At 44.7% G+C, this 21,702-nt stretch overlaps 2 protein-coding genes across 2 annotated transcripts in view; one reads left to right on the forward strand and one right to left on the reverse strand.

Annotated features, from left to right (window-relative positions):
- GLTSCR1 (glioma tumor suppressor candidate region gene 1) overlaps positions 1 to 2,316 on the forward strand; it is an 81,821-nt gene extending 79,505 nt beyond the window's left edge. The window contains exon 15 of the mRNA XM_018555996.1: positions 680 to 2,316. Coding sequence (XP_018411498.1) covers positions 680 to 1,884 — 1,205 coding nt within the window. The 3' untranslated portion in view covers positions 1,885 to 2,316. The remainder of the gene's footprint in view (positions 1 to 679) is intronic.
- Positions 2,317 to 6,498: 4,182 nt separating this feature from the next.
- The window catches only part of LOC108786661 (calpain-2 catalytic subunit-like), a 41,281-nt gene continuing 26,077 nt past the window's right edge, over positions 6,499 to 21,702 (reverse strand). The window contains exons 14-22 of the mRNA XM_018555997.1: positions 21,120 to 21,182; positions 20,256 to 20,313; positions 17,456 to 17,520; positions 15,657 to 15,725; positions 13,867 to 13,945; positions 12,362 to 12,478; positions 11,215 to 11,273; positions 7,366 to 7,468; positions 6,499 to 6,575 (exon numbers count right to left, since the gene is read on the reverse strand). Coding sequence (XP_018411499.1) covers positions 6,499 to 6,575; positions 7,366 to 7,468; positions 11,215 to 11,273; positions 12,362 to 12,478; positions 13,867 to 13,945; positions 15,657 to 15,725; positions 17,456 to 17,520; positions 20,256 to 20,313; positions 21,120 to 21,182 — 690 coding nt within the window. The remainder of the gene's footprint in view (positions 6,576 to 7,365; positions 7,469 to 11,214; positions 11,274 to 12,361; positions 12,479 to 13,866; positions 13,946 to 15,656; positions 15,726 to 17,455; positions 17,521 to 20,255; positions 20,314 to 21,119; positions 21,183 to 21,702) is intronic.

Raw genomic sequence — 21,702 nt, forward strand, 5'->3', positions numbered from 1 at the left:
TAGCCTAACAGCTGCAAGAAGGAGCCTTCAAAAAGTATAAGGCTGCATAGAGTTTGTTTTAGAATTACTACTTGCTGCTAATGGTTTGCATTCATATGAAATATTTAATTTGTACCTGTTAAGAAAGAAATTGCCTTTTGCATACTGTATACCCTTTGGGAGCGTATGTCAAGGCAAAATAAACAAATAACTATTTTATACATCTCTGGAATACATACACATATCCCAATATTTTACACCGGCTGCAGATACATAACAATAACTGTTCATGTGCCAGGAATAAAGTGCTCCTACCGTCCTCTGTGACATGACAACACAGATCTAAATTCCTAAGCGTGGGGTGTCAGCCCTGCACAATTCATTAATGATCTGAGAACACAGACTCCTCCTCCTCCCAAACTCCAGCCGATACTCAGGATTTTAGTGCTGGCTATGATTGAGAAGGTGCAGCAAGGGAGTGCTGATAAGAGTATGGAGGGGCAGGGTGGTCCGTTGCAATGACACTATCACGTTACCCTGCCTGGGGAAGGTGGCCAGTGGTGTTTCTTGATATGAGGAATAGGTTTCTAGCCATGTATGTAGGGGTGTGGGTGTAGAGTTGAATTCATATGGATCTATGTGAGAAGAGATTTATTCCCCTGACAAATGTTTGATAACACTGTCACTCTTTCTTCTGCAGATGAATACGTCTCCTCTTCTTCACGGTCTCAGACTGTAACCCCTTCTGTGACCTCCGTCTCTTCCTCGCCGTGTCCTGCCCCTGCAGCAGAGACCCACAGACCCCCTGCAATGCAGACCTCCACACCAATACACCCTACCAAGCTAGTGATCAAGCACAGCAGTGGGGGTTCTCCCTCTGTCACTTGGGCCAAAGCCTCACAGTCGCTTGATGCAGATGACGACGCACTCCCTTCACGCAGCAGACCTCCAATCAAAACATACGAGGCCCGTAGTCGTATCGGGCTGAAGTTGAAGATCAAGCAGGAGGCAGGGCTGAGCAAAGTCATCCATAACACTGCTTTAGATCCTGTTCATCACAACCCTCCACCGCCACCTCCACCTCCTGCCCCACCCACAACACCCGCCAGCACCGTCATCAAGACAACTGTCAACCCAACCCCAGCCACAGTCACAACCACCACACCCTCTGGGCAGATGAATGGTACACTGGACCATTCATCACCTGTTGAAAAGAAGCCCATGGCCACATTCTGCAGGCTACCCCTTCGTAAGACGTATCGGGAGAACGTAGACGCCTTTGTGACCGGTAAGCCAACAGACACCAGGTCAGCGGTCGAAACACCTGCACAAGTACCAGTTATGACCCAGGCAATAAAGCAGGAAGATGAATGCAGAAGCGTCATTACATCCCACAAGGTGCAAGGAGTCCCAGAGAGTGTAAAGGTGAAGAAAGAAGAAAGCCCAAAGCTGGTGTTCTTCAGCAGAGGAGAATCCAAGAGGAATAGTAATGAGATGACCATGAGCTTGAAAAGAGACCCCAAGGATGACGAGCCAGGATTCTACCGACCGGTGGTCAAGTCCGAACCAAGAGATCATGAGTCTGAGTTGAATTGGGAGATGACCCTTCCATCAGCCAAAAGGCTGAAGTCAGAGCAGTTTGACGTGGACAACGCCAGCTTCTCCAGTGACAGCCCCCAGGACGACACCCTGAACGAGCACCTGCAGAGCGCCATCGACAGTATCCTCAACCTTCAACAGCCCCAGAGTGGTGGAAATTCGAATGCCCTTCTGCGCTCCTCAGCCCAGTCTTCATACCATCACTCCTCTTCCTCCTCCCCCTTCTCCTCCCCAGTCCACCGCACAGACTCGTACCTTACCCCCAACCACAACGGAGGCCTGGGGGCCAGGACGTTAAATAGATAACAGGGGAAGGAAATGAGCGAGCGAGCCATGAGAAATAAATGAATTGCCCGGGGAGACGAATGATGATGTCATGAGCAGGACATGAGCCGACGCAGTACTTGGAGACAGGAGGGCACACATTTTCAGATTAAGCCTCAATTTTCTTTTTCTTCTTTTTTTTTCCCCATTTGTCCGCACGGTGCGGCAAGTGGTTCCGTGGAGAAATTGTGCCGCTTCTTAGGTGGAAAGTTGGGAACTTTCCGGCACGGGCCGGCTATCTCCCCCGACAGAACTTTTCAAAGGACACGTTCAACTGGTGATCTGTTGCCTTCAAAGCTTTTTTTTGTCTTCTTTTTCCCCCCCTCCCCTATTACCTCCCGCTTCCATCTGTTTTTTCTCATCTCAACTTGAACTGTCAAAAAAAAAAATTACAAAGGAGTAAAAAAAAAAAAACTTTCGCCTTTTAAGGAGGAAACTGAAGGGACTGGCTTCAAAACGTATTAAAGTTTATTGTAATGATATTTCTTTAAGTTATTCAAGCATCAAAGTCAGGGGATTTTTTTATGTTCTGTGTTGTATTTTTTTAATTATTATAATTTTCCAATCTGGGAAAATAGCAAATGAATGCACAGTGCACACAACAGCACTATACATGAAAAATATTCACTTGTTTTTGTTTTGGGGGTGCACCAAGAATAAAAGGGTTATTCATCAGACCCGGGGGGTGGTAAATGTCCAATCAAGATAACTTCTACATTGACTTGGGAGTCGGACTAGTACGTCTGTGCTGGATAGGGCAACCCGGTCCCTTCGTACGTGTCGCATCCTTTTAGAAGAAATGTGTGAGAGTAGGGGAGTTCATGTACGAATAGAGGAATAGACGGGCTGTAGAGAAAAGTAGGATGTAGAATTCCCATAGACAGGTCAACCTGCAAAGGACGTGTCAAGCAGTGTGTGTTCCTTATCGCATTACCCGTGCGACATTTGACTGCAGCACATTGATCCTACCATAACCGGCGGGAGAAAATGCCTCTGGTTAGCACCAGGCACTTAGATGCCCCTTTTGTGTGATTTACTCAAGCGGGCCCGATTTATGAATTGCCCCTTGTGGGCAGCTCAAGTACGCCTCAAAGAGCTTTAATTGTGCAGTAGAGCGAGATTCACCCGTTGTTGCCAGCTGCTTCTTGTTAAGTCACGTGGTTGCAAATGAAGCAAATGTCCATGTCAACCTGTGGCAACCCAAAAGTTTGCCTTTGCTGACCACCTGTAAAAACTGCTAGTTGCCTGGTTGTCATGCCGAGTGAGTGACTGACTCAGAAGGCGTTGTAGCCCGAGGATAAACATGACAGCCAGGAGGAGGCCAGCGAGGGAAACCAAAGGTTTCTTTCCCCTCTTAGTTCCTTTTATCCTTGCCCTGTGTTTAGCTGAGCCCTAGGTGGAATGGGCCGAGATTGCCGTAACTTGGTGGGATATAAATTGCACATGGATAACAGTGGACACTATTATTCTATCAATGTTTCCGTTAGGCGAGTGTGCAGATTGTATCACCTTCTCAGCATTGACACATGTTCAGCATGCATGAGCTGCTTCACCCAGACTTTTAGGTCCCCCTTTCCCCATCGGGTGCTTGGAGTACGTTGCCCAGCTGAAACGGCACGTAGTCCTAAAGTCATTTGACAAACCAATTGCAGGCGGTGACATGTTACTGGACATTAAAATGAGTGTTATTAGTCTGTTGTGATGCCTCCATTTTTGTTTCATTATAGAGACGGCTCCGAGTAAGTTGCAGTAATATTATGTCAGGATTCCATCATTCAAGTTGTTAGAATATTTACTCATGCATGGTTAGCCGCCTGCCCATGCGTCCTCCCTCATCCAGACAGACGTATTGTTACAGTCTGCTCCTTACTGTAATAACTTCCCGCCAGTTTCGGTATTTATTTCCATTCACAAAACATTTTAAGAAGAAAAGAAACATTACAGCGCCCCCTCCCCCCATCATCTTTCACCCTTTCCGATCCCAAAACCAACATTATGGTCTAAATATAGTACTATAAAAGAATTTCTACTGTATTTATAATGTAGAATGATTTTTTTTAAAGAATGATGTACATTTAGTACTTCTGTGTAAATTAAATTTGTTCCTCTTTTTAAAAACTGTATATGATTTTTTTTTTTTTTTTGGAAAAAATGTTTAAAAATACAGAGTTTCGAAAGCTGCAAGAGTGATGATGTTTGTTGAACAGAAGTGATGTGTGTCGGAACATGTAATTACCTTCTACTGAAATGTGGGATCATTTGGACCTGACCTGCCCTACATAGGTTTACAGGGTAACGTACCTGAAGTGGTGCCTGTAAGTGCCTATGTCAGTCAGCGAAACCTGAACAGTCTTGCACCACACTGCATTTCTTTTTAGAATAAACAAAAGAGCGCGAGGAGAGATGGCCAAGGGGAAGGAGAGACGGCCGGGGGAGGAGAGACGGCCGGGGGAGGGGGGGGAGGAGAGACGGCCAGGCCAGAGGAGGGGGAGGAGGGACGGCCAGGGGAGAGGAGGGGGAGGAGAGACGGCCTGGGGAGAGGAGGGGGAGGAGAGACGGCCTGGGGAGAGGAGGGGGAGGAGAGACGGCCTGGGGAGAGGAGGGGGAGGAGAGACGGCCTGGGGAGAGGAGGGGGAGGAGAGACGGCCTGGGGAGAGGAGGGGGAGGAGAGACGGCCTGGGGAGAGGAGGGGGAGGAGAGACGGCCTGGGGAGAGGAGGGGGAGGAGAGACGGCCTGGGGAGAGGAGGGGGAGGAGAGACGGCCTGGGGAGAGGAGGGGGAGGAGAGACGGCCTGGGGAGAGGAGGGGGAGGAGAGACGGCCTGGGGAGAGGAGGGGGAGGAGAGACGGCCTGGGGAGAGGAGGGGGAGGAGAGACGGCCTGGGGAGAGGAGGGGGAGGAGAGACGGCCTGGGGAGAGGAGGGGGAGGAGAGACGGCCTGGGGAGAGGAGGGGGAGGAGAGACGGCCTGGGGAGAGGAGGGGGAGGAGAGACGGCCTGGGGAGAGGAGGGGGAGGAGAGACGGCCTGGGGAGAGGAGGGGGAGGAGAGACGGCCTGGGGAGAGGAGGGGGAGGAGAGACGGCCTGGGGAGAGGAGGGGGAGGAGAGACGGCCTGGGGAGAGGAGGGGGAGGAGAGACGGCCTGGGGAGAGGAGGGGGAGGAGAGACGGCCTGGGGAGAGGAGGGGGAGGAGAGACGGCCTGGGGAGAGGAGGGGGAGGAGAGACGGCCTGGGGAGAGGAGGGGGAGGAGAGACGGCCTGGGGAGAGGAGGGGGAGGAGAGACGGCCTGGGGAGAGGAGGGGGAGGAGAGACGGCCTGGGGAGAGGAGGGGGAGGAGAGACGGCCTGGGGAGAGGAGGGGGAGGAGAGACGGCCTGGGGAGAGGAGGGGGAGGAGAGACGGCCTGGGGAGAGGAGGGGGAGGAGAGACGGCCTGGGGAGAGGAGGGGGAGGAGAGACGGCCTGGGGAGAGGAGGGGGAGGAGAGACGGCCTGGGGAGAGGAGGGGGAGGAGAGACGGCCTGGGGAGAGGGGGGAGGAGAGACGGCCGGGGGAGAGGGGGAGGAGAGACAGGATATTCAATATCCTGGTGGGAAGCTGTGCAGGTGTCAGTATCGGTGCAGTGGCATCCCTAGTGAATTATAAACGTGCACTGCGCTTTATAGACTTAACACATGCAATCTTATAATAATCTACATGTGGAATAAATATGCAGAATAACCCTACGGTGAAAAAACCCAAATATATAGTGGTCAAATACCTAATATGTATTTATTCACCTTAGGGTGATTCTGTATATTCATGTATTAATTTCACATGTAGATTATTATTAAATTACATGTGTAGTTGGTTTACATAGCGCAGTGCACTTTTATCATTCACGTTTTTAGGTGTTCTATACAGTTTTTAGCATGGCAGCTTCGGGGTTTGTTGTCCCATAGCACAGATCCTGTTTGTAATATTATCTATAGGTGCATCCCTAGTATTGAGAGCACAGGACGCTTTGCTGCAGCCATACATAGAACTTGATAATGACATTTTCTTAAATGCTAAATCCTGCTTCAGCAGCACAGATTGAACTAGAGAAGCAATGTCAGGGACCTGCTCTGCATGTATAACACGGAGTATATGTATCTGTTGCATACACATACTGTGGCATATATGGGCACTTGGTGTGAAGGTCCGGGGAGGGGACACAGCGGGGGTGACATCTCAGGGCATAGTGCGGGCTCCCAGCAGGGCCCCAGACAACACGGGAGAGCAGGGGGTTGGGCCGGTTTGATAGTGGGCGGAGCCTCCTCTCTGTAGATCACCAATGCCGTCTACACAGACGGGGCTGGGCTGGTGCAAGCCCTATTGCCTACACAGGTGAGGCTGCCAGCCCGGCACGTGTTTATCTTATGTGGTCTGAAGGGGCAGCTGCTTTGGGAACCACAATAATGATTGGGCCCTGGACAGCTGCCCCTTTTGCCCTGTGTTGAAGACGGCCCTGGCTTTGGGAATGTCCTATACAGATTTTAATGGGTGTGCTGACTGTCACTTCAAAGCATCCCAACTGTTAAATTCTAGAACTTCACTGAGCAGTAAAGACTTTGCCACTTCACAGCTGAATGAGTTGGTGGTAGAGCTTTTGTAGGATAGTCTTGTAGTCCACTACAGCAAGAACTCTGTATCCAGCTACAAATCACCAGAGAAAAGGTATTGAAGCTGCTACAATGGAGCTAGTCTGTTTAGCACTCCTGCCTTGCAGCACTCGGGGTCCCCGGTTCAAATCCTGGTCAGGACACTTTGTGCAAGGAGTTTGCATGTTCTCCCTGTGCTTGCGTAGGTTTGCTCCCACACTCCAGAGACATGCTGGAAGGTTGTCTCCTGTGTAAATCCTCCCTATATGTATGTATGTATGCATGTGAGATCGGGACCTTACATTGTAAGCGCCTTGAGGGCAGTGGCTGATGTGACTGCGTAAATGTTCGGCACTATATAAATACTTTAGCAGATGCTGAACATCCATGTACAGCCTAGATCTTAAATCCAAGTGGCTTCTACCAGGGCTGATTTTAGACTAACACAGGTCGCACTGTTACTGTTTAGGCCAAGTCGGGTTCAGTTTGCCGTCGTTGTACATTCATGAATGATCCAGCCTGGCAAGTAGTTGGAAATGGTGGACTACACAAGAAGGCGCATTGGCAAACTGTTGCCTCCAATCGGCTCATAGAAGAACTGTACAGTCAGTTGGTGGATATAGTTGCAATACAAAAATCCCGGACCAAATTAAATTCCTGCTAAGCCGAAGCAAAAGTTTTGGCAATGATAACCGATCCAGATCTGTGTTGGACATCTGGGCAGAGTTGGAAGATTTGCTATTAAAGGAAACCTGTAGGTAGAGGAATGCAGGTGACTGCCATTGCTGGCCGCCTAAAAATGCTAGATTGGATCTCTCCCGCTACAATAGTCTTTGGTCGCTGACCCAGAACCTGCATGCTGATTGGAAAGTTGACATATACTTCTTCCAGGGTTGGGCTCAGAATGTAGTAAGGACATTGAATCAGGACACCCAGGCAATTAAGCTTCTTCAGATAAGAATAATCAGATTCTTCAGATAATGGCATCCTCCATAGTCTATCAGTATAGTGAAGGTTTCTTTTCCAGGACCTGTTAACATTTGCCCCTCATGTAAATCCCTTGTGTGATCTACAACCCCAAATCACAATGAGAGGAGATTAAGACTGGAGCAGCTGTGCACGGCAACCAATCGGCTTCTAACTTTCATTTCCAGAGTGTAGCTGAAGATGGAAGCAGCTTGGTTACCATGCACAGCGGCTCCAGGTTTGGTAAATTCTCCTAATCTCTCTCGCTACCTGGAGCATTGTGCATGTGTGACCAGACAGACCCCATCTGCTTGTCTTGCATTGAGCTACCGAAGACCCAACCATCATGCAGCACTCCCTTAACAGGAAACGGAGCCTGCATACGTTACCAGATAAGCTCTAATGCGCATATATAATTACACACCATACATTCAAACACGATATTTTAATACATTATTAATCTTTATTTGCTGAAAGTAAGAAATCTTCACAATGTTCAACTGAAAACTAGAGTATAAAATAGGTTATAATCAATGTTTAGAGGCCCCTCTACACCTTTATTGGTGAACATGGCCCATTGTATTCTGTCAATGGAGTGTGCCGTCCTTTGTCTATGATGGTGCGGGAGTTCTTTTTATTGGAGATGAGTCATCTGAAGCCACTGCGAATGAGAAGAATAGCGATCAATCATTTTACAAGGTCCTGTTCATGCTTCGAAGTCTGAGGCTGGATTTACAATGGTCCATGTGTGATGCAGCGTGTGTCGGTGTTTTTAATATACGGTAATGTCCCATTCACACTAAACTGTAGATGTGAGCCAGCTCCGTAGGAAAGAATGGGATTTCTACCATAGGTGTGTGCAGCCTATTGCATTAGGGTGTGCACACAAAAGTGTATTCATATATATATATACACACACACACACACACACACACCTATGTATTCTCATACATACACAGACCTGATCATGGAATCCTGCATTCCTATCTCTTCAGCTGTCCCCTACCTCTTCCAGCAGGGGCGCAGTAATGAAGCAGCGAACCTGGCAGGTGGTCATGTGACCACCTGCCCTGCTTCCTCATTGGATGGGATGCTGCAGCCACACTCCCTAGAGGCTTTCCAGGCACTGAGGACTGGGACTGATATGTGAGGAATGTAAGTGGCAAATGCTGCTGCACTCTGTATCCCTGAGCCGGGCACAGAGAGATCTTTGTGATCATCACCGACTCGGTGACTAAAAACACGAAGACCGATGTTGCAGTTTTGGTGTTGGGTGCAGGGTGTGCCCACGCCCAGTGGCGTAACAATCGCCATAGTGGCCCAGGCGGCTGCTATGGGGCCCGGGCCCAGGGGGGCCTGGCCAGGGTATCCCTCTGAGGCCGTGTGGGTCGCTATGGCATGTAAGGGTGCTGGCTGTCACTGACACAGCTCAGCAGTGGCTTTTCCCCTCATAGCTGCTGCGGAGCTGTGTCAGTGACAGCCAGCAGCTACGGCTGAAGAGGACAGCGTTCGCAGTGAAGGAGGAGGCGGGGCCCGCCTAAGAGCAACCCCGCCTCCTCTTACATCACTGGCCAGCGACCTAAGAGCAGGTGGGGCCAGTGATATAAGAAGAGGCAGGGCCCGGGGACCATGGAGTCGGACAGCGCTGACAGGTAAGTGGTGTGCAGCCCATCTGAGACCCTGCAGAGCCCACTATAGAGAGTCTATGGTGGGCTCTGCAGGGTCACTCTCAGGTGGGCTCTGCAAGTGGCATAACTAGCAATCACAGGGCCCCATACAACATTTTGCTATGGGGCCCTGTGATTTCTAGTTACGCCCCTGTCCACGCCTATGATTTCTACTTATATTGAGTTCCGCCTGTGTGAAAAGGCCATCCAACATGCAGTTAGGATGGATTTTGTGGGTTTTTTTCCTTTTATTGTTGTAAGCATGAAAGAAAAAAACAACTCCATTTTTGTGTGCTGCCATACATTGCAGAGGGTCTGAAAGTACAAACGTTCGCAGTCAGGATTTTTTCGACTTTCTTTGCACTGGTGTGAACTATGTGACTTCAGTTCATTTATGAATATCCTGCAGCAAACACCCAAATATAAACAAGTCTGGGAGGAAACACGGGGCTTGTGACATCTAGTTAATAGAGAACTGCATGTCTTGTACAAGCCCTGGAAACAAAATATGCTGAAAAACAAGTAGAATTGTGACTGCTGAAGGGCCCAATATAAAGGTAATTGTTGTTGTTATTATTTTATATCTGGTTGGCTTATTCACCAGAACAACATAAAGCGCAGCAACCCATAGGAACCTATGAGACGTCATCTCTTCAATGAAAATAAACTGTGGATCTCAGCAGTTGTATGCACCGTCTTTCAACCGCTTTAAAGATTCTTTGTGCAAAACCCAAAATCTACTCTAGAATGACAGTAATGGTATTCCTTTTTGTTTATTTTGCTGCCCTTCCCAGATGCACATAATACCTTCCCTGTGCACCCTCACCGCTCGCTTCAACTGATGGGAGAGAAGAGCAATGCCTTGTATATGTCACTCACTCCCCTTCCTGCCCACACTACAGCGTTGGTGATTGGACACACGTACACCCAGCACTGTAATAAGATGGCGGGGAGAGAGCCCTCATTCCTGTCTAGGCTCCAACCAGACAAACCTGGAACTTACATAGAGTGTCCCCTCTTAGCTCCCTGCATAGGCAAAGTAAAGGTTCTCTTTCAGACCTATGTGTTGTGGGAAAACACAGCACAATGCACAGCAATATGTTCAGTGTCATTCATTTAGAATGGCGACACAAGTCCAGTTTATGCCAAAGGACCTGTGTTGCAGCACACTACAATTCTTGTGTTGTGCATTGAAATGCTGAAGGTCTGGTTTTTGGTCCATTGGCAGGCTATTAAAAAAAAAAAAGGCTGCTTTACTAATACACGTTAACGTGTGCATGGTAAGTTACTGCAATGGTCCAGAGGGGCCCTTAAGTGTTATACATGCCTGTTGCATCAAGGAAGCCCATGCACCTCTGTGGACTGAGAATCTGACCTGCAGCAAGAGTAGTCTTCGCACACCCTGTGTTGTGGTGCACTGCAGCTCAGATGTGTACCACCACAACACCCACAAGTGCATTACTGCAGGTTACTGTGAATGGGCCCTTCCTCCTAACCTACAGAGTAAAGTGATCCTAAACCCTGTACACAAACATTTGTCTTACAGGAGAGTTGAGTATACGGACTATTCACGTCTTCCACAACTTCCAATAAGATTCTGGCTGTTGATTTTTTCCTACCCAGTCTGGGAGATACCAGCAATGATTTGTGATGGGTAACGTCACCTTATTCTTGTACAATAGCATTCATACATGTGGAAATCTATGCGGTCAGATTTAAATAAGAAAAGTGTCCGGAGTACCTATAGCAGCCAATTCGGCTTTTAATATTTTGTGATAAAGGAAATCTGGCAGCTATGAGAAACATGCCCGTTCTTTTTACACAAAACACTCTCGTATATATGCTAAATAACATCAATGGACGGTGATATGCAGGGGCGGACTGGGCCGGGGGGCAGGGTGGCAATTGCCCCCCGGGCCTCTCTGAAGCATGGGTGTCATTCATTGTGGCCTGTCTATGTATAATTGACTTTATAAAATCTTTGCTATGTATACATGGATCGAGACACAGTCATACTTATAAAATGCTCTACATGGTTTCTTTTTTTTTTGCACATCTTACCTGCTGTTCACCAAGGCTGACGACACCATCTTTGTTTTGGTCCATACGATAGCATACCCCTATAATACACAGGATTTTATTGGGATTTAGTAACTGAATTCTAAACAATAACTGCATTTCTATGATAGTCATTTTATTGCTGTTATATGACAGAAGTCAGGGCCGGCCCTTCCTGTCACTGCACAAAGTAAACCTACTAATGATGATAAATAGGCCACCGAGAATCCTGTCCTGCATATTTGTTTCTGGTCTCACTTGGGTAGTGAAGCCATGCAGGAAACTGGTCCCAATCAATTCTGTGCATCCAGAACCCCCAGGAGCTTTAAGCAATAATATAATGGACAGCACAGCATATTACCACATTAGGGAAGACTAAGCCCTGGTTCACAACTGGGTGTTTTACAGCGCTGATCGACGCGCTGTACAAACGCCCAGCAAGTGAAATCCCATTATTTCCTATGGGCATGGTTCCCACCCGGGCGTATTTCAGCGCGTAGGAACGTGCTGAAAAGCGCCCTACGCCCAAAGTACAGGAGCTTCTTTGGGGCGTATTTTCTGCGCATATCCATTAGCATACAGCTTTAGCCTCGTAAACACGTGATTGTCGCATCAAACGCGCATATTACGAACACCCAAGTGTGAACCCAGCCTAAAGGTGCCTATACACTGGTCCAATTTCGGCCGGTTTTTAATGTAGCGGACGAAATTCGCACAGTGTGTGGGGCTGTCGTCTCCCTTTCAGCCGGCATTCCTTGGTCAGCTGATTGAGGAGTCGGCTGGAAAATCTTCGTACGATCAGAGCTGTCAACCAATGAGCTGCCCGCTCTGATTACATTGTATTCTGACAGGTATTGGCAGCATTTGTCAGAATGCAAACAGTGACGATTCCTCAAATACGCTATTTGTGTTGATGGAAAAATCGCATACATTTTTTTCATTCAGTCCGCGGGTTAAACGAAAAACAAAATTGACAGGTGCATGGCCAGCTTTACATGCCAAACCGATCCCCTCTAACACAGCTGGCTCGGTCCTCTTCCCGGTTTACATTATTTGCTTGATTGGCCAGGCCCCGATTATCTATTCTAACCGCATATTTTAAAAGGCTGCACTGATGATGGAGGCATTTAACATTGTGTGTGTCACTTACCAAATATCCCCAGGAGGTGTGCCATGCAGGACAGGAAGCTGTCAAAATCCACTCTTCTGAGATCATCTCCATATTTCAGACACAGCATCTCCACCAGTTTGTTGTCCAGATGGAATCCTGCAAAACAGAAGTTACAGCTGAGGATCTGGAGAAGCCGTTTACACAGAAAAAAAAAGATACATACATCCTAATTCATCAAACTGCACTGAAGGCACCGTAAAGTGTTGTCTCCCTAAAGTGACGTCTCGGTCAAATACTGTGTCCTTGTAGCATGCCTTTGGGACCAATTAACATCTCTTAAGCGCAACTGCAGCCTGCTGAAATGGGGTCATAGCGTTCCCAGACCCTGTAAGCATAGAAGCTATTTTGTAAAAATATTACTTTGAGATATCTTTATATTTTGTCAAAAGTTATAGCTGCAAAGATCAGGTTTCCCCCTCCAAGGGATCTGCTTTCCACACTTGTGAACTTTGAAGATGCATTTCTCCACAATGCTTATACCGTAGATACAGAGGTGAATGGGGGCTTGTTTTAATATGCTTCCTTCTTCTGCTTGTTTAGAATATGTATATACTTTAGTGTGCACAGCCTGGGCAGAGGACACTGTCTCAGAGCTAGAATGCCAAAGGTGACGTCAGAACTCCATCTGCATACTAATTCAGAGTCATTCATGCAGAAGTACTGAAGCTTCTTACCCAAGCTTACCTTAATGCTGAGCGATTGGTGCAATCCTCTTCCCCCACAATAACTAATTGTGAAAATTGTCCTGAAACCTATTCAGGTATATCTAAAATTTACTACATAAACTAACCCCTTAAAGGGTAGGTCGACACTGGAGAGTTAAACCACTGCACATTTTCTTGTATCTCTCAGGGAATCCATTGATGGGATCTGTGTGCTGAGTTCCTGGGTCTGTATACCTACTGGCCCCATTATGAGGGTTGCCATTCTACCGATGGAATTTTTATATTAGGGGAAAATGCAAAATGGGAGTCAATCCACGCAAAACAGAGAGGTGGGCAGGAACAGAGTCCGGAAATATGAATAGAGAGGTCACTGTTGAAATATCCCAGACATATAAGAAGCCAGAGGGTGACTCTGCTTACCAACCTCCTATAACTAAAATAACACTTTGGGAGAACAGACCCTTGCCCTTGACTCATACTAATATAAAGAACACACCCTAAGAAGATATTTTTAGATTTTTCATTGATGAGGGCAACAAAAAGTACAAGGAACACAAGTTAAAGATGATTTTGCATGGAAATATTAAGATACTATAAGCTTCATCCTTAGAAATAGTAATAAGATTATTAGTATTATTATTCAGGATTTATATAGCGCCAACAGTTTGCGCAATGCTTTACATAATTAAGGGAGGCAGTACAGTTACAATATAATTTAATACATGAGGATATGGAGGGCCCTGCTCCTAAGAGCTTACAATCGAGAATGAAACAACACAGAAGATATAATATCTAGAAAAGATTGCAGAAATAACTAACCAGCCGATTCCAGGACCAACCGCAGCTCCTGTACATCCATTGTCCCAGATCGGTCTCGATCATGTTCTGTGAATAAACGCTAAAACCAGAAACATAAGTAAACTTTGAGTGTATAAAAACGTCTTCCTTTTACCTACTGCTGCAGTTAAAGTGACATTGAAGTCAAATCCCTCCCAATGCTGCTTTAAGGACTTCCCTAAGTGATGTCTCTTGAGCCGAACATCTTCCTTCCACTCGTTTTCAGCAATCCCTCCAGTGCTGGTGCCGGTCTCTGATCCAGCGCAGACTGCTGTCTCTTCCTGTCACACGGAGTCTGTCCGGCGTGCACACTCACGACTTCGTACATTCACTTACACAGTAGCTCTCCTGCTCTCCCTGCCAGTGATCTCCACTGCGCATGCACCCACCCACCCACATCATCCTCCTGCAAAGCCGCTCGAGAAGCTGGATTCTGCAGCCGGGAGCAAGCAGTGGAGACTCAGATAAGTTAAAATTATTACTTATTAGCGAACTTTTTTTTTCCAGATGTTTTTGAATATGTATCTAATGCTTGCTAGTAGTACATATATGTAAAAAAAATGGAGACTTTAATGTCACTTTAAATCTTCGCTATAACCACCAGATGGCAGCAGTGACACCAGACATCTGTCCACACTGAGCATTAGTGATCACAGATCTGAAGTATAGTAATTATTGCTGGGAAAAGAGGTAAAGAGCTTTGTACATGGGCATGTATTCACACCAGAACAGGATTTCTGTCCATACAAGTCAATGGCAATAGATATGTATGAATGCAAGAACTATGCAGCTTAGGAGGAAATTAGAAGGCTCTCACATGGAAGCTGATTGCACCTGAAAACATGCAGCATATGTTCAGCTACACAAGCCCTAAATGTGTACATTGGTTGTATTAAAGTGCGGGGAGAGTAGAATATACTCACACTGCAGCTGTCAAATTCCGGCTCTAAGACCGAGAGCTGAGCGATCATGTGACCGCTGATCGATCAGCTCTTGTTGTTGAGACCTGACTCTCCCCGCATGGCTGCTGAGACCTGACTCTCCCCGCATGGCTGCTGAGACCTGACTCTCCCCGCATGGCTGCTGAGACCTGACTCTCCCTTCATGGCTGCTGAGATCTGACTCTCCCTTCATTGCTGCTGAGACCTGACTCTCCCTGTATTCATGTCTAAGCTGGAAGGTCAAACAGCTCCAAAAAGGAAGGAGAAACGTGAAAGGTGACCATTACTGACCTCCTTCTAAAAAAAGCTTTTTCCCAGACGGTGTGGATCAGAAACTATTAAAAACCACTGTGTCAGCATAACAACCAGGAAACTAGCATTTTTAAAATGATGTAAAAATAGCGGCCTCCAAGTTCTCTCAGCACGATTCGCTGCTGGAACGCACTGGGGCGCATCCTAGCAGGCTTCCTGCGTTCAAGGCCCGGAGGGGGCGTGGTGGTGCACACAGTTTAGCGTAGATGGAGGAATCTGTAGCACTTTTTCCATCTGACCATAGAAAGTCTGCAGATAATCTATAGGCGTATGACCAGCTTTAGGCTATAGGCGTATGACCAGCTTTAGGCACAATGACTTGTACTGCAGTACTAGGGAGGTAGTAAAACCCATATACTGTATGTAATGAGCAAATATGGACGCCACTGTATACATATAGGCTAAAAAACATGGAAATAACAAATACAGTATATAAAAATGAATACATACCAATAGAATGGTTTTTACATTTAGTTTGCCACATATTTAGCTACAAAAATACCTTTTAGGAAGTCTTACCTCCCATTCTTTAATCTTGCTCCAGAGATACTTAAATTCATTAAGCAGCAGTGTTCCACTTCTCCCGTGCTGCAATTCATATGTTAAGGTGAACACAGAAATACACAATGTAATGTTGAATGGCCTAGGCAGAGTCTTCATATTTTCCAAGAAAAAAAATGACTAGGTCAAGCATGGATTTTGGGTTCTCCTTCCCCTTGGCAAGATGGACAGCTCATACCATGCCAGGGCTGCATTTTGTACCATCAACAATGTAACAGAGAAAAGAAAGTGGCTCATTTGGAAGTAAGTGTGACTTCAGCAGGACCCTGAAACATTAATGAGATGCTGGATAACACTTCACTTGTGCTGGGAAGTCTGTCTCCTCTATGGCAGTCAGGGGGCTGGTATACAGTGGTGCTTATAAGAATGAATGTCATAGATCACTGGTTCTCTATCAGTCCTTTATGTACCCCATGACGCATATCGGTTTCTTACATTAAAGCAGAACTGAGCCGCCACAGATCCACAGGAGCATTTTCCCATTATAGAAAATGTACCTGTCAATTTGTCCTCCTCCAAAGATGCAAAGTCTGCACTCCCCCTCGTCGCTCTGGCGCTGCCATTTTTTCCGGACTGGCAACTTCCATTTTTGGCAATATGGTTGCCAATGATAATGTGCCAACACTCTGCAGTTACATTGTCCTGGCACACAGATGAACTCTTGGCATCTGCATACACAGCATTGTACATACTCCACGGGCTTTGTACAATTACAAGAATTCTAGCAGACAGGTAAAGAAGGTCTGGGCAGAAGAGACCATTTCTTCTCTCAAAAACTCAGCTAGCATTTCTTGTGGAGGACTTCAGTTCATCATAATAACTTTGAGTTTAAGGAAATGTCTAATCTTAGATAAAATAGACTTCAGTAAAACTTTCAACCATTAAAACTGACTTTACTAGAATCGTATCTACAAATATCCTTATTTGATTTCAAAAAGAGCATCCATGTTGTCCGGCCTCACAGTGGTAGGAATGGGTCGGCGATGGATTAAGGAGGGATGCTGCAGATGTGTCAATCAATATGTGTGGACAAAGCTGTGCACATTCTCTAACTCTGATGTGTGTATATCGGCCATATATGCAGCATTGTTTAGGCTAATTCAACCAGATTTTGATGAAAATGTGGCTTCCGATCTGACGGAGGTTGGGAATCTCCTACTAGAGGGGTGGGAAACCTCCGGTCCTCTAGGTGTGGTGCAACTTCAAATCCCATGAGACACTGCGAAATTCTCACAGCCACAGGCATGACTCCCACAGACAGATGCATTCTAGGATTTGTAGTTTTAAAACAGCTGGAAGGCCAGAGGTTCCCCACCCCTGCTGTAGAATAAGGACACATCCAGAGTTTAATGGGGGATGTTAAGGGTGCAAATAAATGGCCTAATCCTGCCCCTGATTCAACATCTTCATACAATGATGGGTCAAGAATTAGGCTATTCAGAACTAACCAAGGGGCTGATAATCAGCATTTTCTATTTAACAAAAAATGCTTATTGTTGGTCATAGATCTTTGGGTAATGGTGCAGATCCATCCCTCTTCAAATTGGCAACAAGTGGGCACCAATTCCTCCATCCACCTCAAGATCCACCATGTGGTTTAGGCAATAACAGATGTTACAAGCCAATGAAAAGCTGTGGTATAGATATATACAATGTTGATGCATTTTGTTAGCCAATAAAAGATAAACCTTCAGCTGCTACATTATCCTGTCTCAGTTGACAGCCGCCATGATACAACATTCTGCTGCTAAGGATACATCTGCGATTTTTACAAGAAGCTCGCAGGTCTCCATGGAGAAACCATCTGTCTTCAGGTGCGTGTCTGCAACAAAGAAGGAAATTGTTGGGAAACAAATAACATCGCTGTGTATTTTCACACCCCTACTCATCTCTCCTATAATAGGATTTTTGTATTCACCATAAAATCCTTTTCTTCAAATCCATTGAAGAACACAGTAAGTCTTTTGCTTTTGTGTTATACCGCCATCTACAGGGGGATTGGACACCGGCAAACAAAAACCATAAGCTAGCCCCCAGGATAACCTTTCCCACTATCAGCATGCCTCAACTTTGTAACAAAGCAGTACCGAGAGCATGAGCATAAACACAGAGTGGTGGGACCTGTGTCCCTCAATGGACTTCAAGAACAACAGAATACCAGGTGGAAGCCTTAATATCTGGGAAAAAGTTGCTTGATGCTAAAAAAGACCAAGAAGCACTCACAGATCTAATATGAGTGCACCTTGAGTCTAATCCCTCTGTAGGTGGCAGTATAACCCAAAGGTTAACAATTTTCAGGGATTTGTCGGAACTATTGAATGCTAAAAGGAATTAAACTATAAGGTCTATACTTATTATTCTACATAATGTAATATGGTCATCCTGGAAGCCATCTTTGTTCTTTATATTATTACAGTATATAAGGTGAATTTGAGTTAATGGTTTCAGGACAAAGACTCTAACATCAGCAATTCTCAAAGCCTTACCACATACATTCCCAGGTTGTAAATTATGGGGGTACCAGACAACAAGGACAAGATAAGGGCTGACCATGGTACCAGACTGTGTAAAAACTGTGAGATTGATGGAATTGTCATGTCTCAGGCTTAACAAAGGACAAAAGATAAATTCGCCATGATATTTCTTTTTTCTTTTCTCATCATAGTAAAAAGAGCTCACAATAGAAGTTACCTTGTATACAGTAATATGTGATAGAAATGGTATTACCAATCATTTCAATTGTATTATTATTATTATTATTATTACTACTGCATGACGCATCTAAATATTTGCTTAATTTAGTCATTTTATATTTTTTTTATACAATATTCAACCTATATACTTTATATATATTATTTTGTTGTACTTATTGACATATATTAGTATATATTATTAATATGGTGTGTTTTTTTTTTTAAGGTACAAATAATTACATTAGGTATATTGTTATTTTTGCAATCAGTGAATAAAAAATGTGAATACCCACTGACTTCATTCTCAATGTATGTGGAAGAAAATCGTTTGTTTTTCTTGCTCAGAATTTCTGAAGCAATATATCTCTTAAAGAGACAGTAAGTCTGATAGGTTCTGCCAAATAACAGGCCGCCCTGTTAAATTTCATGGTTTCGTTCAAAGCTTAGGTCTAAGGTCATCTCATGGAATAATATTGGAATTTTAAAAGGAAAAATACAAAACTATTCCTAGTCCAATATTGGCCTCTTCAGGTAAATGCAAGAACAATTATGGGGATTTAGACTCTCCTGACATCATAATTAATTTAAGATAAGCTTTCTCCTCCCACATTTTGGTTGATAAAAGTTAGGAGAAAGTTAAGAGGGGGACTGAAAAAAGAAGGAATATACAGGAGGACGGACACTGACACAGAAAGGAGAGATATGAAGCTGATGGACGGGCTGCCGGGGGGAAATGAACCAAAGAGAACCTGAACATCTCTTGTCCCTACACTGACAAGAAGCTGACATCTCTAAGACAAAATAATTTTAGATTTTTGGTAAGGAATAGATTTCTATTTATCTGTAAGCAATTGACTAGCCATATATATCTAACTAAACCATTTTGTCATTGTTAGCATCAGGATTGAATTGGAGGAACAGTTTATCTGCAGTAAAAATTGTCTCCCTTTTAATCTTGGGAGAAATATTTTTGGAGTCTCCTCAAAGCTGATTTCAGTTTCTAGTCGATGGTCTAGCTGTGATGTATACATAAAAAAATAAAATAACTTAGTGGAAGTTTATCTTTACCTCAAATAGATTCTTGGCTGATTTACCAAGTCCTGCGCATAGTATTATGAGTTAGTTCATGTGCAGTAGAAATTTGAGCTTTTGAACATCTGTTTGGCTGGGAGATGTCACGTGTTGCATCTGCACAGTATTTAGTCACATTCTGCTGAGCTACTGAGGAGTTACTAATTGTATTCCAGGAGTTACTAAGTTTAGTATTATTTTGGCTGATTAATATTATTGCAATTTCCATACATAGTCTTTTTTTTCACCAGTTATATTCTGTTTATTATTTTGCACTGATGTTAGTTAATAAATATATATATATATATATATTTGCACATTATAATTTTTTTGTCTTCAAGTTAGCACAAATAAAGAACTCAAGTTATTAGTTGATTTGTGAAAATAAGTAGAAAAACTCCTTAATTCCATATCCCGGCCGGTTTTCATAAATAAAATACAGTTTATTTTATCAGAATAAACATTCTGACATATTGGTTATCACCACAAGGTTATACATTTGGGCTAGTCCAATAAGGTAGTGCAAAAGTATAGATAATATGCAAAGTGCAGTGACCCTTAGCAACTAATTACATTCCAGGTTACTGCAGATCAAACACAAACTTGACTTCTGATTGGTTGCTGTGGATTACTGTACATTTCATGTGGTAAGATAATGAATTTGTGATTTTTTTTTAAAAAGTCTGCGAAAAGTTCCCCTTTATAAATGTCTCTTTATTGAAGCCTTTCAATTTTACATCCAATCAGAAAAGTGTCCAACATCCAGATGTTAAACTTCCACCCTGTTGCTTACGTTTTGATGTGGTTTGGACCAGGATGCTCTGTAACTCCTCGGGACTGATCTCCTCGTCCTGGAATGCAACAAAGGTTTAGAACATGCAAATATACACTGTTCATACAAAATAAGTGACCTACTTCTAAAGAGGAACTTTACCCACCAATTTAATGTCTCCCAAAAAAGTTACTTTTGAAGCAAGGCTGTCAGTGTGCTTATTTCAGCTCACAAATGAAATTTCAAGCCCGCAGATGGCTGGTGTCATAGCTGGTCACATGTTCAGCACCAATGCAAATAAAATCCAAATAGAGGCTAAGATGGCACCTTCCTTGGCTGTATGGGATAGGAGGCTGTAGTTCCACTTTAAAGAGACTCTGTAATTTGAACACATACTAAGCTAACCCCAATCCAAACATGTACTTCCTTAAATCAGGCAAAGCAACAGATTGGTTTGCTAGCCGATATGAACCACTGCGGATACCTTTCCTGAGTTCCTCTGCTGCCCTGTCCAGAAGTCAGAGCCCTGTGACACACACAATACTTCAAGGGACAGGAGCATGTGATTCTCTCCCATATCTCCCACAATGCAGCATACAACACTTGAGTGGCTAATTGTCAGGCCTGAGAGATGTCACTTGGGATAAGAGAAGGTCTTTAGACTTTTGAAAAACTCCTAACCAGAGTGACCAAGAATATACACAAAGCTGTTTCTCAAGGCTCAGGTGGGCAAACAGGCCATTAAAGGAGAAGGAAGTGTCACTAGACAAGGGGCTTGTCTATAAAGTGAACCTGTTATTTTGCCCTGACTAGGCAAAGTAGGGGTTGACTATAAGTTTGTATTACTTTTGCCCAGTACACATTTACATGAATGATGTGCCTTACCTGTCCAGAAAGGCGCTTGAAATGTCTTGTGAATTCTTCCAATGTCATCCGAAGCTCGCTCTCCTGTAGAGAAAGGAACACATATTAAAAGGTAACACCAGAAAGACACAGATCTTCATTTACACAGATTTCTTTTCCTGACAATATTTAATCCTAACAGTCAAACAATATCTTAGCAATGTTTCTCCTTATAGATATTTCCTGGTGTTTCTTACATGCACTTAGTATCTTGAAACAAATGCGTTCTTCCCTACCTAAAAGTTTCCATGGTGCAGTATAAATGTGACATCATGGGTTCTCTTCCTCCTAATTGGTGCAGAAAACATGCTCTTGTGATGATGTAGCTCTGTTCTTTGCAGCATTTCCCAAGGTAGTTTGATGGCACTTCCCCAGAGGACCTTGACACCGTTGTCGATAAGGTAGTCACCCGCACATCAGAGTCCAGTGTATCAAAGCATCTTTATTTGACATCAGATTTACATGGTATCACATATAACAGCCATGTTTCGGAACCTACAGCATTTCCTTTATCAAGCAAACAAAATGACAACCATAGCGGGAAAAAGTGCACATTATATATATA

Source organism: Nanorana parkeri, unplaced genomic scaffold (assembly GCF_000935625.1).
Source record: "Nanorana parkeri isolate BGI_ZX_2015 unplaced genomic scaffold, ASM93562v1 scaffold221, whole genome shotgun sequence".
NCBI classification, from domain to species: domain Eukaryota; kingdom Metazoa; phylum Chordata; class Amphibia; order Anura; family Dicroglossidae; genus Nanorana; species Nanorana parkeri.